Here is a 16,379-nt window from a genome sequence, read left to right as displayed (position 1 = left end):
GAAAAAAACTGAAATTGGCCACTTTGTTAATTGGACAAATATGGAAAAGTGAAATATCCTATTCATGTATTTCGACCCTTCATTAAGTATTTGGCAACCATGGCTGTCTCAAATCTTCTTAAGAATAACTCTTCAAGTTTTCTCCTAATCCTCATTATAGAAATATTCAAGCTCAACCAGCGTGGCAGAGGAGCATGGCTGGAGTGTTGCAATCAGCTGGTCCCTGGTTTCCACCATGCTAACAACTGGTAGTAGTGGCCAGATAGTTCATTCTTATTTCAGTTTATCTTTTTCAGGCAGGTTTTTTTTTTAGTAAAGTCCCAACTGGCTGCTCTACCATAAAGAACCAAGAGGCGGTGTGCTGTATTGATGGTTACTCTTGTGTGAGGGTCTCCCATTTCAGAATTCGGGGCCACTTCCCATTAAACAAATTGTCTTACATTCAAACAATTAATTATTCCAGCTCTGTAATTAAAGAAAACATGTTTTGCAGATTGTTGAAAATCCCCTTAAAGATGAGTCTCATCTTAAAGCATATCAAAACATAAAAATCATAAATCATCCAGAAACTTTCTGTCTGCACTACCTGGGAGACAGTTTACTAAAAAAAATCAGGAAAATTACCTTCAAATTTCAGCTTTCATTCCCAATCATCTCACCTCTGCATGAATTCATGAGGACTGAAAACCAAACTATAACCAGAATACTTAATGCAATGTATTTGAACAGCTGGTTAAAAAGCAGGTGTCCGTGACAATCCATAACTCGTAAATTAGACTAACTGATATTTATACCTAGATGTTTGAAATCGGTTTGACACACAGACATAAAAGGTGACAAATGACATTTTTCCTGTGGCTTTGACGCAACCACTGCAGGCTTGTATTTCTTTCATAAACCTAAAGAATAAAAATACCCCTATCTTTAACAACTCTCATAACTTGAATTCTTGAACTTGAACATGAGTACAAGTAGTCCTCTCCTTTGAAAAAGTTATTAAGTCTTTATATCTAATCTATAATTGTATTCAAGTACATCCAGCATTGTTGAGATGATTAAATTTAACTGATCATGTTTTAAGAGTTTCATCTTTGAATTTAGAATTTTTCCAAATGTGGCCTATTAATTATCTGAAGCCAGATCAACCAAGTGGACAGTTTGAATTAATTAAATTGTACATGTTGTGTTTTATCACTTGGGGTGCTACTGTTGGACTTTGGGGTTTTCTCTAGAACATTCAAATAGTGGGCATAATTTTTCCAGACAGACCAAAGACAGCTGGGTTAGAAATACTTCCACACATTTGATTCATTACAGACATGCAGTCAAAGTGAGGAGATGAAAAAGTGGCACATTTCATTTAGTGGAGAGCAGTGAGCACATGCACATGTTCATACAGCACTTTCTAATGAAGAGCATGCTGTCTATTGCCATTTGTATCAACAGATGTGAAAGCTCTCAGCGAAGATTAGATTTCAGTCAATCAAAGACACAAACCTGCAGATGTTAAGTGGAGTATTGATATATATTGGGGTGTGAATCACAACAAAAACCTTGGGTTGTTTGTGAGAGACAAGGGTGCAAATGGTTTAACATTGTTACAGTGCTGTAAAATCTTTAAATAAGGAGGTGGAGATGGATTGTTGGCATAAGTGTTGGACTTGAATTCTTCTTGCCTCCTACAAGCTGTCTACACTTCTTTCTTGTGAATGTAACCATAATGTTTTCTCATTACAAGTTAAGTGCACCATTAAGTTCAATTAAGTTTGTCATATTTATTGCAGGCCTTTTTTTAGCCCCTTGGATTTTCTTTTGCTAAGGCCATCTTAGTGCAAGTCCAAGAAGCTTATAGAAGCTCCAAGAAAATTATACAATATAATAATAATAATTATACAATGAAAATAATGAATGGCCCTCAAGAATTCTTTTCATTTATGTGTCTTGTGATTATTTTATTATTTCTTTGGTATATCTGTTTGATTGGTTATTTATAGCAGAAAGAGCTGATGGTGGTCAGTCATGTGGTCAACATGCCACACCAAGCTAAGTAAAAAAGTTTTTGGTGAAATTTAGGAAGTTTCTTTCTAATTTAATAATTTTCCTAAATCTGTTCTTTCAGAAATTTTTAAGAAGAGAATGGCTTTAGACACAAAAAACCACTTTGTTTTACAATTTTGTATACACAAGATACATTTTGTTTGCAAACTAAATGCTGATACATGCACAGGAGATAATAATGTGTATGTTATGAGCTTCCCTGAAATGACATGTTTTATTCATATGTGAGGCTTAATAAACTGCAGCCGAATAAACAACACCTTTCTCCTGACACTCTCCAAAGCTCAGAACATGCATCTTGTTGCTGTTTTCCTATTCCTATAACTCAAATTTCAACTCACTGCTTATGGTGTAAATCTGAGAAAATGTTGCTGTAGAAAGTCAGGTGATGACACTGCAAACATCACCTCTAAACGCTTGTCACAACTGTGGCACTGTTCGTAGCTGAACAAACGCACATAACGTTTCATATTGAGAGTGGTAGACAAACTATTTGTGAAGAGCCTTCATGATCTTGAAAGGTTGTGTCATATGCCTTACTTAGCTTTCAACCCTAAAAAACACACAAACAAAAGAAAAAACACTAGGATAAAAAACATGTGAAGGAAAAAACCCTAAATGAATGCAATAAAAAATTAAAGGAAGGACAGACATATCAAGCAGTATATTATTGTCTCATGTATAACTCCTAATGAGCAGATTTGTCCTTGTTTCAGCCATTGAAAGCTTTCAGGTTTGTTGTTGAATTTATTTCAGTTGGACATTTGTGGACATTTGCATGAAAAAGAAGATTGTCCAAATCTTGTTTTATACTTTGCTGATTTACAGTCTCCATGAACCGGTACCATTGTAGCAGCTCCTACACTGCTGAAGCAAGGCCATCAAGACATTTAAAAAATATATATTTAAAAATGATCTTTTAGATTAAAAAAGTAAATCTTTTAAAAAAAAATATTTCCAAGCTTGTTGTTGCATAATGACAGAAGAGATGTCAGAGCTGATTAACCCCAAACTGTTACACAATATGGAATGTGTGATAGAATGATTGCATGCTTGTAAAACTGAGCAGTATTTCAAGGCAAACATGCTCATATCAGACAGAAACAGTTTTTATTAATTTTTTTAATGGTTTTGGACACTTACTAATCCAAGCCTATTTACTTTTTTAATGCTCTTTTTAAAATAAACATAAATAAATGTATTTATTTATTGCCAATTGCCAAATTTGAATGCCAAATTTCAAATCTAGTGAAAGTTGCAAGATACCTAAACATAACACATAAAAAAAAAATTTGGACTGTAAAGTTAAACTTGGATTTGGAATTCCACCGACTGTTTGCAACCACCACCCTTCCTGTTTCCAAATACACACTCGTATTCTGGTTCATAAGGCTGGTGCAAGATAAGATATGTACTCGTGCAAGAGAATATACATGAAAATGCTCTTGAGGCTTGTAGGTTGACTTACCTCTTGCCCTGAATGAAAGGTTTGGAATTTTGAGAAGTTTTCTGTGTCCTTACTTCAGAGAGGCATTTCACCAAAGCGTATGTGTTTGAATAGCCTTTTTCCAGCAGTGCATCTATGTGATCTGCATCATCTACTGTCTCAGGATGCAATGAATGCATGTGTCTGTGAAGTTTGCATCTGCAGACTTGATATATGTTTAACCTCTTAGCAAAAACACTGGTACTATTTGATTGCTCATATTGATTACCAACAAGGCTTTTGTAATGCTCTGTACACTGTATTGTTCTTTGGGCTTATTGAATTGGACTGTATTGAGGCAAAGAGGTTTCTCATACTTTAATTGAGTTCAAAAGTTGACTGGTCCAACCAGCCTCTCTCGCTTTTATGTCCACTTGAATAATGGTGACAGTGTGTGTGTGTGTATGTGTGTGTGTGAGAAGGCTGTGCATTAGGAAAATTGGTTCTCTGCGACGCAAAGCTGTTTTACCAAAGTAATCACAGCTGATGGGAAGAGAGGGAGAGAGATGATCTGGCTCAAATTCTGCTGCTCCTGAAGTATGGCCTACTGCAGCACACACACACACGCACACACTTTCTCTTACACATACACACTCAGAGACAGCAGGGTTATTGATGAGGTAAATGGGGAGGGGGACATCTGGGGGCACACACACTGCTGGGAAATGAAATGAGAGGGAGAGAGAGAAGGGATAGTGGAACGAGACAGAAGCAGACGAGACAGAAGCCAGACGTGGACAAAGAGAGGGACAACAGGAGAGACAGTCAGAGAAGGAAGGGAAAGAGTGACGGAGGAGAGGATGACGAGGGATAGGCATGGTGAAGAACTGGACATTCAAATGAGTAGACTGTGTTTTGGATATGGTGCAGTGGCGTCCAGTTATAGAGCTAATAAAGCAAAGGACATATGGATGAAGACAAGGGAGGAGGGAGGATGCAGGAGGGAATAGTGTGTGTCCATAAGGAAGATGGAGTAGTCTGATTCCATAACAGAAGGAAGAGACGAGGAAAAGAAAAACAAGACAAGAAGTTAAACATTCCTACAAGATGGCTTTACATTTTATTGGCTGGTGTGAGAGAACATAAACTACAAGGAAAAATACAGAGGCAAGATACTGAGACTGTTAACATGCGATACTCCAAAGATAGGACGTGAAGTTAGACATCTCACTCCTGCTGCTCTTTGGACTGGAGACAGTTTTGGAAGCCGACAGTCTCTTCATGTGAAAACCTGCAATCTCCACAATGGCTGTTTACTTTAAAGCATCAAAAGGATGAAGACTGGGTCTCTGGGTAGGGTTTGGGGATTTAAAATCCTTTGTGATAAAGATTTATGTTGATGTTGACATCCTGTCTAGAGAAGCATTTTGCTTGCTTGCTAAGCATAATTTCTCATTCATGTTACCGTAATTTCTCTCACGATCTGTAAGGACTTATTCAGAAACAAGTGGCATATTCACTGCTGTAAAAAGGTGTCTCATAAAGAGAATGCTAAAAAGAACATTTTCAAAGGAGATTTCAAAATCAAAAATATGTTGATAAAACTTTGAAGGGCATTGTATCTTTGCAGAGTTATGCAACAACCTGCAACTTTTGTCCACGTTTGACTGTAGACTGAAAAAGATTTTTTTGGTCTGGTTGACCAAGAATCTCTCCTGGATACTGTTCCCTATGAATTTCTATTTGCAGTGTACTTTCACATGAGTCCTGACTTAGTAACTTTCATTTAAAGTTAGAGTTGAGGGAGATCCTACAACTAAAAGAAAAGATTTATATAAAAGAAGAGCTTCTTTTTAATGACAGGAAGTCAAATAGGTTTCTTTTGAAAATACCAGTGTATCACAGACACTGCCATTCCATCAAAGCAACCTATGCTTTACATACCCACCAGAAAATCATCCACAGGATTTCTTTTTCAATTCTCCTTTTGGTTTGTCTGTCTTCTATTCATTCCTGTTTAATTTTTCAACTGGAATTCTGATTGAGAAAAAGTTAAACCTCCTCACAATATATGACATTCATTCATTAATTTCAATCTTTTCAAACATCGTTATTTTTTTAAGACCACATCAGGAATCGGAAAAGCAGAACTTTTCTTTGGGTTTTCTTCTTCTGCAAGAGCATATTTGCAAACTCATCCATCAAAGGCTCTCCATCCATCCCTTATGGTGAAATACCTACTCAGCAACCACAACCAGACCAGGAGTACTGCAGCATGGGACTCAGCTGCTTCAAGTCCTGGAAACATGACAGTACAGGCCACAAAGGTAAGACACAAACACTTACAAACAAGCTATCGGCATATTACTTCCTAATTCTTTCAGAGCTCTTGTTTTGTGTGCTTCTGTGTGCTGTTCTTTTAAAGGCTGAATCGGAGTGTTCTTGCTTCTTTTTTAAGTGACAGTGTGTGCTTGCATATTTGTCTTCTTATGTTTAATATGACATTGAGGAGGACATAAAGCAGAGCATCATGGGAAATGGGAAAAAAGAGGTTGGTGTGTTAAAGAGAAAAGACGGAAAATGTGAACAGGTGGAGACTATATATGTACATGTATACATGTATATACCATACATGTATGGTGTATATATGTGTCTGTTTGGTCATAAATGTTGTTTAATATTTATTGGACAATGTATTCCATTGTGCTATAGTTTCTTTCTCTAGATATATTTTTTTAAGAGGCATTTAGGTTTAACATTTGAGAGTGAACCTACTGGGAAAATGTTAAAACACATTAGAACATTTACATTTACCTAACAAACTGAGTTAATGTGAATAATGATTTATTCTTCTTTTTAAACATGACCATGATCCTCTTCTGAACAAAAATAGTAAGTTAAGAAGTAGTATATAAATAAATACTATGCCTAAGTCCAATCAAACGTTGTGGGTTTATCAATGTTTTGGGAAAATTGAGGGAATCTGTAGGAAAAAAGTAGTAAAATGTTTTCTGTGGCTGGATACTACAAATCTCAAAATGGAAAAAAAAACTTGGGGGAAAAAAATGGGAATGGGAACTTTAGTAGCCCCTGTAGTGGGTGTGACTCCAGTAACACATCCAATATTATTATGAATTATGGACACTTTGAAGGGCATTAATCTACTTGCACCTTATTCACTCGTGAAAAATAAATATTAAAACCTTTATTTATATTTTCATACATTTTTAAATCAATAGCTGAGTCATAATTCAGCTAATAATTAAAAAAAAGAGTGGGACTAGTCCTCGAGGGCTGCTATCCTGTCGGTTTTAGATGTTTTACTGCTTCCACACACCTGATTCAGATCAAGGCATCATTAGCAGGCTTGTGCAGAACTTAACAATCTTTTGCAGAGATCCATTTCATCTGAATCAGGTGTGTTGAAGCAGGGAAACATCTAAAACCTGCAGGACAGCAGCCCTCAGAGACCAACTTTGGACATCCCTGCTCTTGTACAATGAAACTGTGTTCATTATTACTTTATTATGAACAAACAAAATGATCTGGAAGTAACTGAGCAGCATCCTTGATGAGCTGTTCAGATTCTTCAAAATCACTTTTCAAAAAGTTTTTTCTACCATCTTTCCTTAACCCCATGACATTTTTCATCGAGGTCAAGAAAAAGAGCTCAGGCAAAGATTATTGAGATCATTTATTTGACTTTTGGTCTGGACCCCAGGGTTTAAGTTCCTTATTGACACACCTGCATCTTGTTAATCACAGTCTCCCTCAGAATTTCTACACTATATTTTCCATAGTTTTTTGCCAGATACTTGTAATGTTTTATTAAAGTTCTGCCTTGCTCTCAGCCTCAGTTTTTATGGTCAAGCTCATTATGTGTTTTTTTTCGGAATTTGTGTTTTATGTTTTTTTTCCACCGCTGGAACGTTTTAGTTCAATTTTACAATAAAGTCTATGTTTGCCTCATCTGCCTTTCTCCTGCATGTGAGCCTGTATTTGGGTCCTCTTCACCTGACCACTATGTGACAGAAGGATCAGATCCAGTAGACAAATACATCACACTGTTTAGATTTTTATAGCTTGGTTGCTCGCAACCCTCAATTGGATGAAGCTGGTTTAGAAGCCTGTTGTGATGGATGAATTGTTGGGAGGCTTCTAAGACTGCACTCTACTGTATTGAAAAAGATCGGTTCACAAGCCTTTAGCTGGAAAGTCTTCAGCTGGGAGCTAGTTAAGGTCAGACCTGGCAGAGAATGACATGGCTCAACACATTTGACTGAAACCAAACCTCCAGTGACTCTTTGGGCTGCTCCTCCCTCCCCAAGACCATGAGATTATGAGAAGACAGAGGAGATACACCTGGCAGTAAAATCCTTTATGGATACCACTGCTGGGTTATCTTGAATGAGAGAAAGACTTTGAGTTTCTGTTTTCATTTTTTCGACAGGAAGCCTTGGCTAGTTGACAGATCAGGGATGGCTGAGCTGTTGGATGAGGCAGAGTAGGAGCAGTGCTTTGCACAAGAAGCACAGACTATTATGATCCAGACTCCACCAGTCTGATCCAGCTGAAGAAGAGTTTCCCAGCTGGCCTACAAAATACCGCCCGCCCAGGAAGTGTGGCTCCCCAAAACGCTGTCCTTCAGTAACTACTGCATGCAGTTCATCTGTTCCACTTCTGCCAGTCAACAACCTGTTAGTCCTGAATTCAGCAGCCAACCGCAAAGGAGTTCCAGGATCCCCATGGCTGCCTTCCAGAATTGTTCTGTTGTCTACCACTCCTGTTTTTCAATAATTTGGGGTTTTCTTCACCTCACTACTCTGTGACACTACAGTCTAAGAAGCAATCAGAAAAGCAAGAATATTAAAAAGATTAGTTCATATGTGGCACTTGTGGAACTTTATCAGAGACAACAATCACACTGGATTTTAACATGCAGACTCAAGGCAACCCAGAAATTGCACAAAAGTGTAGCCCGTAATCCACCTGTGACCACATGCATACATGTGTGCTCATGAAAACTGGCACTATGATTTCCTCCTCTCTAGACCTTCCTTGAATCAGCAACCTGTTTATGTGGCATGACATGAGGGAAGTTATCAGACATGTCTGATATGAATGTACAGCACTGAGCCCCAATAATAAGACAAAGGCCGTCCGTAGATGTTGAAACCAAATAAAAAGCCATTCTATGGTGTAAAGCTATGGTGTGGGGAGACTGTAATTTTGGTGTTACTGAATAAAACCCCACTGTCATAAGAGCTGCTAGAATTACATTTCTTAATTTAAATTTAATTTCTATTTTTTTCTGTGAGATTTCCAATCAAATTTTTGCATGAGTATTACCCTCTGGTCCCCGATGAGTAACTTTATTCCATCAGGAATCCTGGTTCATCTCTTGCTGCAAACAGTGACTTGTTAATGAGTATAATGTGTGTAATAGTTAGTAATTTTACATATTTTCTTGTTGGAGAACATTTTCCAGTCAAAGAAAAACTATGTATGGTAGGCTACAAATAGAGCACAGGATGTGAGATGATAAGTGGTGGGAAGTATAGCTTCTACCACTATTGCAATGATAGGGCCTTCAGGGAACAAAGTACTGGAGGATGATACTCTATGTTATGAATTAGATATTTAGTCTTTTACATTTACCTTACATTATATTTGTAATGTCAAGATTTCCAAAATAAGAGAAACAGTTTCCGTGGAGTTTTGTAGGTATCCTTTGTCAGGAATCCATAGTCACCATACAATCAATCAGAAATAAGTATTGTATTCCTTTATACCTCCCAGCTGGCTTTGGAAGTGCAATACAGCACTAAATTGGTAGAGTGATCATTTGATAGTGGTGTGGCAAAGTAAAAAAAAAAAAGTCAAATGGTCAGGATGGATGAGTTTGATTTGCTGATATTTTCCAAACCATTTTGGCCAGTTGCTGATATCTTTTTCTCCACCAAACCGCAGAGAACATCATGTCACCCTTGTAGTAGAATTAATCTGTTCTTTCTCACAGTGATGGCCTGTTGCCTGTTCAGATGGTAATATTTGATTTTCAAGTCTTGAGTTATGTACTTTTTATGTTCACAACCAATCCCAGTTAAGAGGACTTCATTTATAGTAACGATCATCAATGACAGAAGAGCTTGCATTGTTATTTGACCTGAGCAAGTTGCCTAAAAACATCCATGATTGTATATCTGTAGGTAACAGAGATGTGCTGGCAAGTCCAGGCTCCTATTTCTTCCTATCCAACAGCGCTGGTCAGGGTGACGAGTGGTTGAAGAGTCTCAACAAGGGAGTCTGGATCCCTTTCACAGGTGCACACACGCACACACACAAAGATACAATCACAACTGTTTTTTCTACGTACATTGGATTTTTTTCATTGATGTAATGCATTCCCTACCCCTTACACTCAAATTTGAACCACCACATCCAAATACCTAACCCTACCCCTGACCTAAACCTAGTTCTAACCACTTAATATTCACCTCTTTCTTTGTTGAAAGAATAAGAGTGGTTTATACTTTGCGCTTGAAAATTAAACATAAAATGGGCGAATGTTATTCCAAATACATTGGTGGAAAGAGTTAATACTTATCTTTAAAATCTTTACCTCTTGTAGGGGTTTTTGGTCAGCGTCTGGAGGAAACAGTGTTATATGAGCGACGTTATGGAATGCGTTTGGTTCCTTTGGTAGTGGAGCAGTGTGTGACTTTCATCAGGGAACGTGGCCTGTATGAAGTGGGCTTGTTTCGCCAACCTGGACAAACCAGTTTGGTCAAAGAGCTGCAAGAGGCATTTGATTCAGGGGAGAGACCAACCTTTGACAGGTACAATCCCTCTTTTTTCTACTCTACAGTTTTCTCATCACAATTTCTTACAGAATATGGTTTTCTGTATTTTTTATTGTAGTAGTACTGACGTTCACACAGTAGCGTCACTACTGAAGCTCTACCTCAGACAGCTGCCTGAGCCTCTGGTCCCTTACAGCAGCTACCAGTACTTCCTGCTCTGCGGACAGAAGCTGTCAAATGACCGCACATTGGTAAGTGCAGCTCTTGTACACCACTTCATTCACCAAATAACCCAATTATTATGTTAAAAAGCCACTTAATCTCTCCTGGAAATCTTGTCTTTACTCACCTCCTGTGGTAAACATGTAACACCAGCAAATTAAGAAAAATAACTCCCTCCCTTCCCTTACCACCTTCCTCACATTGTTTCACATATCTTCCTCTCTCAGGGTCTGGGGGAGCTTAGGAATCTTCTTCATGAGTTGCCAGTTGCAAACTTCAACTTGCTCAACTTTATCTGCCAGTAAGATCTCTGGGACTTTTTGAAGAATGAACTGGGTTCTTTATCAATACTTTTTTTGATTAGCAAATATGTGTGTGGGTATGTAGGTTTCTGAATGAGGTCCAGAGTTACTCCAACAGCAACAAGATGAGCGTCCAGAACTTGGCAACTGTGTTTGGGCCAAATATTCTTCGAGCCAAAGCGGAGGACCCGCAAAGCATTGTGGGAGGTAGAAAAGCAAACTGACAAATTAATGTTTTCTTTCAAAATTATGATCACCTGAAAAATGCTAACAGAGCAATTGTGATGCCACATATAGGCAAAGGGTTGTTTAGGAATACTGACTTAGGATTTAATCAGCCTAAAAACCTAACATATGTCATAGGAATATTTAGAAAAATGATTTTAGTCAGAGTCTTTATACTTAAATATAAAGTATAACATTAAGTGTTGGTAAAGCTGTTCATCATATTATCTGTTTTGTAGGTGCAACACTGGTCCAGGTGCTGATGTTAGAGCTGATAAGAGAACATGAGTCTCTTTTTGCAAAAGTCCCATCTGCCATCTTTGCCTGTCCACTGGGAGGTTTGCATGCATCAATAAGTGCTCTGAAGCAGCCTCATCTCCAGCCATCTCCCTGTCTTCGCCAGCTGTCTCTGCCAATCATTGCAGACTGCTCTGGTGAGCCAGGACAACCAGCTAAACATGAGGACAACTCCAGGTAAAACACGCGTGTCTCACCTTCAATCGGCTCTCACATCATCTCACACAAACTACTCGTCCATTACAGATCAGTGTATTCTGTGATCTCATGACAAAAAAGTCTAGATTCCTCCCAACCCTGAGTATCTAACTTGTTTTAGCCATGACAAATTTGAAGGGTCAATATATAGCCTTAGAAAACCACAAAAGTGGCATACAATTTGTCAAAAACATTGAAGCCAAATTGAAAACAAATTCAGTCTTGTGGAGCCCTTCAGCAAATCCACTGTGGGAAAACCGGAGCAATTATGATTCTGGTATCATGCCCGTCTCTGATCTTATCCATATCTATATGTTATATTATACATCTCTGTCAACATTCCAACATTCTTTTTGTTCCTGGAAGAAAGAAATAGTAACATTATATTGTCGTGTGAATGTTCAATCTTTGCGGGTCAATTCTTGTGCTCTTTGGAAGACGAATACTGGTTGCTCCTTTGTTGTTCATACAGAGCTTACACCTGTGCTGTCTCTGTGTCGTCTCTCTTTGATAAACTTTCAGCTGATCATCTGTATGCTCACTGGGGTTTGCTAACTGAGGAGGGAGTTTCATGCAGGCTTTGTGTTGCTGCATAAGACAGATTAGATCGGTGGTAACAGGTAGACTGAGTAAATTACAAGCTTTGGAGAGTTGGCCTGAATTGAGCAGGTCTTGGACGTACTATCCCCTGGTTTTCAGAAAGTGGTCTCTCTCTTGCTATGGAGTCTGTGAGAGAAAAAGAAAGAATAGTTGGAGTCTTGTTGAGGTAGAGGTGTGACTAATCAGAGAGGAAACTGCTGTGAATTAACTGCTGATCTGCAGATTACACAGTCAAAGATTTTTCAACATACTGAACCACTGATCTGTCTGTCTGATCTCTGTCAAGCAGTTGACGTGGTCATGTAAACAAGTCTCTCTCTCAAGACAGTAATCCCATACAGGCAGTACAATCATCTTCTCGTGATGTTGTCTATTTTGTATTTTGGTAATCTCTCTACAATCAGATATGATGTTGCAATCTCATTGGCTGTAGCTCCTCGTAGGGGCTCACTCACAACTTGTCTTCCACTGACATGTCTGGAAGCCTTGCAGATCACGTCTGTGAAACTTTAGAGATCAGTGGCTGAAATTGGATCTGCCTTTTTGCCTCAAATCTTGGGCATTTTGAGTGCAACCTCCAACATTTTTCAGGGACATGAAAATCAAGCTATTGTGGTGTCGGAAACAGAGCTCTTGATTAGGTTGGTAAGGAGACTTTCACACTACAACCGTGGTGGACATTTTCCAAACCATAATTAGTTGTCTACATGATCTGTGTTTATTTCTGTTATTAAGTTATCAGAATGGATGATGATGCCTACCTGAGCCTCTTTGGAGACAGAGAAGACATGTTGTCTATGTCCAGTACTACACATTAATATGTCATCCCACATTATTGTTGTTATCAAAAACATTTTTAGGTTCTAAGAAAATCGAATTAGAATAAAAAATATAAATGAATGAATAAGTCAATAAACTATCATTGAAAACTGACAACCTTTAAAATCTAACCTTCCTCACTGTTTTCTTTAGCTGTATCTTCTCTGTTGCTGCCAAATCAGACTTGTCGTACAGCCAGAAGAGACATCTTGGCCATCGCTACACCTCCTCCCACCCAGAAAACTGCCTCTACCCCCTGCCCTCCTCCAGTCAGTCTATTCAGCACCACTCTGACAGACTCAATGTAGATTATTACAAGCATCATGCAGCCAATGGACCATCTCCTACAGATGCTCAAGCCTCCACAGCCTGCCTCCAGCTACACAATCAACAGCCAGATGGGTCAAAGCCAATGATGCTTATGGGTTGGGCAAAAGCTTGGCCAGGCACAGAGGAGGCAGCTTCTAGTTTCTGGAGCTCCGATGGTGCAGTTGAAAATAATGTTGTCCCGGGAACAGCCAGTGGGGGCAGCAGTGAGACTCAGGAGGATAGCACCCCTTCTGCTTATGACAACCTTGACAAAGCATCTCTGTACCATACAATGGAGAATGCTGCTGGAAAAAAATTTGAAACCAACCCCCAAGAAGGCCTTATTGGGTCCCCTGAAGTAAAGGTGGTGCAAGAGGAGGTGGGGCAGACAAGACGCTCCTTCTCTTCATGGTCGTCCTGCTGGGTTCTACCATTGGATGAGAGTAATGAGGATGTTGCAGCAGTTAGTCCTGAAATGTTACCAAAGAGACCTAAAATATTATCTTCAAGTCAGAAAGCAGAAGATGAAAACAGTGTCCGTCATTGGGGACAAATTAAAGACAATGATGAGGACGATTTGAACCATCAAAACTCCCCAACCTCATGTTCTGTACTCAGTGACACCTCTCTAAGCACAGGCAGTTCAGACGTCTTCCTTCCCTCTGGTCCTCCAGACCTCCAGGAGCAAGAACTTCAAATAGATCTCGGCGACACTCGCTCACTGATGGCCAAGCTGCGGCAGCAAATGGCCCAACAGAAGACTGAGTACCAGACCAGGATACAGAGGTGAGACACATGCACATGGAGGAACAAGGTGTTCTTTATACTTCATTCCTCTTAGATATGTATTATTCAGCTATATAAATATCAGAGTTGATAATTATGTTTCAGTTCAATTGGCATCAGTCAAATTGGTGTTTTAGAGGTGATACATAGCTTGTGTATCATATGGTATGTGTGTGCTGCAGGTTGGAGCGCTGTAATGACCTCCTTGAGCGGCAGGTTGCAGTTCTACGACTCAGTCTTGAGCAGCAGAGGCGGAGCGAGAGTGTTGCTGAGATCAAGATTCGTAACATGGAGCGAGCCAAAGCTGATGCTGACCGCCGAAACACCACCCTGCAGAGAGAGATGGAGTTGTTCTTCCAAATGTATGGAGAGATCAGAAGAAGGGAAGACCAAGGAGCAAAAAGTAGAGGGAGTATCTGAAGATTGACAGAATAAATGAGAATACTTCTTGGAAAATAAATTGATCAAAGGAAGATCAATCAGAGGGAAGCAGAGAGCTTGAGTCGTAATCCATCTTCTCTTAAACTGAGCAGAAAGGCTGTTCGGAAATGTAGTGCTGTCTGAACCAAAAGACAGTCAAAACAATGCAGATGTTTGCGTTTAATTTAAATCTACTTGCCTCAGCCTGAGTTGAAACTGGTTTTCAGAAAGTGGTCAGAAAGTCAGAATTTTAAGTTTTTGAAGTCTGAAACATACAGATTTCTTCTCAAGGGGACTGTTCTATGGAATTGTAAGGTTAACTGGAAAATTTGATAACATTGTATTTTTATTTGCTGCCTCTCATCTGTCCAATACAACTTTCTTGACCTTAAGTTTCAAGCTTGACACTGATAAAAACATGTTTCCTGTTGTTGTGTCAGGAACCAGGACAAGACTTTTTTAATAGATATCCAGACTTGATTTTCCACAAAATATCTAATATTCTCTATTTGTACTTTGTAATGAGAATGGGAAAATACCTTTATGTTTGGATAATCTGAATGTCCATGTTTTTTTTTTTAAATAAGACCTCGTGAACTGGATTAATACCTTGTTTCTCTAGGAATTAGATGGACTTGTTGAGCAGAAATGAGATTGAAATATCACAAAGACTGAAAGAATCCTGTTCTCTCTGCATGATCAAGTTTTTGAAATGTAATAACAATAAGTAAAAGATTAAATGCACCCAATTTATCATTGATTGCCAGTTAATAAATCTGCATAAAATGAGACATGCTTGAAGTATCTGGAAAAAGAAAACAACTCTCTCCTGAGGATGAAATAATACACAACGGATCCATTGTGATCTATGTGTAAATGAACAGTTAAAATTTGGACTAGTGTGCTTTGTCAAGTGGTATGAAAATTTGTTTTAATAAACCACAACTAATGAAATGCCGACTACTGTTATTCTGATGACAATGAAACATTTATTCTCAAAGTGAGCTGACAAGGAAAACTAAAATATACAGACAATAAATCAAAGAAAGTATCTTTCAACTATTAGCTTGAAAAAAAAAAGTCAGTCAGCACAACAGTTTCATGCTTACAGACCAGAAGATTTGATGCTTTCATTAGGCAAAAATTTAAAGGGAGCAGTGTCACACTGAACACAAAGCACCTGTCGACACAAATTCTAAACAACAAAATTTAAACTGTCACATCTAATAGCTACAGTTGGTGACAACAGAGTGCAATTTCTTCAGTAACCAGCTTTAGGTTTGTTTTATGCTGGATGACCAATAGCATCTGACTAAAAGCACAGCAGTTACAGGAAAAAAAATACAAACAAACGAAAAACAACAACAGACAATCTGGTTTTACTTCAAATCTAATACCAGCAACAAGATGGTTCCACTTCATAAGAGTGCAAAATATTTACCATGAGCTGCATTTTATTTCAGAGGAAATATACTCATTAAACTATGAATCTTTGCATACATCATCTTGCAGTAAGTATCTTGCAGTGAATATAACATCAGTCATAATCTATAAACTAGCACTGTAGAGATATTTCACACATCTGGAGCACAGGTAGAATTCTAAGGGACCTCCAAAAAGCAAAACCCTGCATCCCTCTCACTGTAAGGTAGCTTTTCTCCGAGGGGCAGAATGAGCCAACTGAAAACATGCCACTAAATGCCAAAAGGAAAAGTGGGTCTGTGAAAATGTTTCAGATATTTTCTAAGATATAAAGTGTTTCTGCAAGATGCAGCCATTATTAGGTAAACTATCCTTCATTTCAGTCAATGCACACACAGCTGCCATTAAGCCCCCTGTAGAAACATACAACTGTAGAAATAAAATAAAATAAAGTTAACTGAACTCACACACTGAAATACTTTACTTATTTTC

The 16,379-nt window shown here is 38.5% G+C and overlaps 1 protein-coding gene across 2 annotated transcripts; it reads left to right on the top strand.

The window, feature by feature from the left end:
* Window positions 1–5,553: 5,553 nt before the first annotated feature.
* LOC140279647 (rho GTPase-activating protein 24-like) lies at window positions 5,554–15,375 on the top strand. 2 transcript variants are annotated; one of them, XM_072374802.1, is made up of 9 exons: window positions 5,554–5,811; window positions 9,694–9,807; window positions 10,116–10,323; window positions 10,406–10,538; window positions 10,737–10,810; window positions 10,897–11,018; window positions 11,276–11,510; window positions 13,104–14,045; window positions 14,228–15,375. In XM_072374802.1, exons 1-9 carry the CDS (start codon window positions 5,760–5,762, stop codon window positions 14,463–14,465), a joined length of 2,118 nt encoding a protein of 705 aa, XP_072230903.1. In that variant the 5' UTR covers window positions 5,554–5,759; the 3' UTR covers window positions 14,466–15,375. The 2 variants fall into 2 exon arrangements, with proteins under 2 accessions (XP_072230903.1, XP_072230902.1); XM_072374801.1 differs by lacking the exon at window positions 5,554–5,811 and having other exon boundaries at window positions 7,832–9,807.
* Window positions 15,376–16,379: the final 1,004 nt, after the last annotated feature.

Source organism: Leuresthes tenuis, unplaced genomic scaffold (assembly GCF_036924035.1).
Source record: "Leuresthes tenuis unplaced genomic scaffold, fLeuTen1.0.hap1 SCAF_21, whole genome shotgun sequence".
Taxonomy (NCBI): domain Eukaryota; kingdom Metazoa; phylum Chordata; class Actinopteri; order Atheriniformes; family Atherinopsidae; genus Leuresthes; species Leuresthes tenuis.
This window is presented reverse-complemented; position numbering and strand designations above follow the sequence as displayed.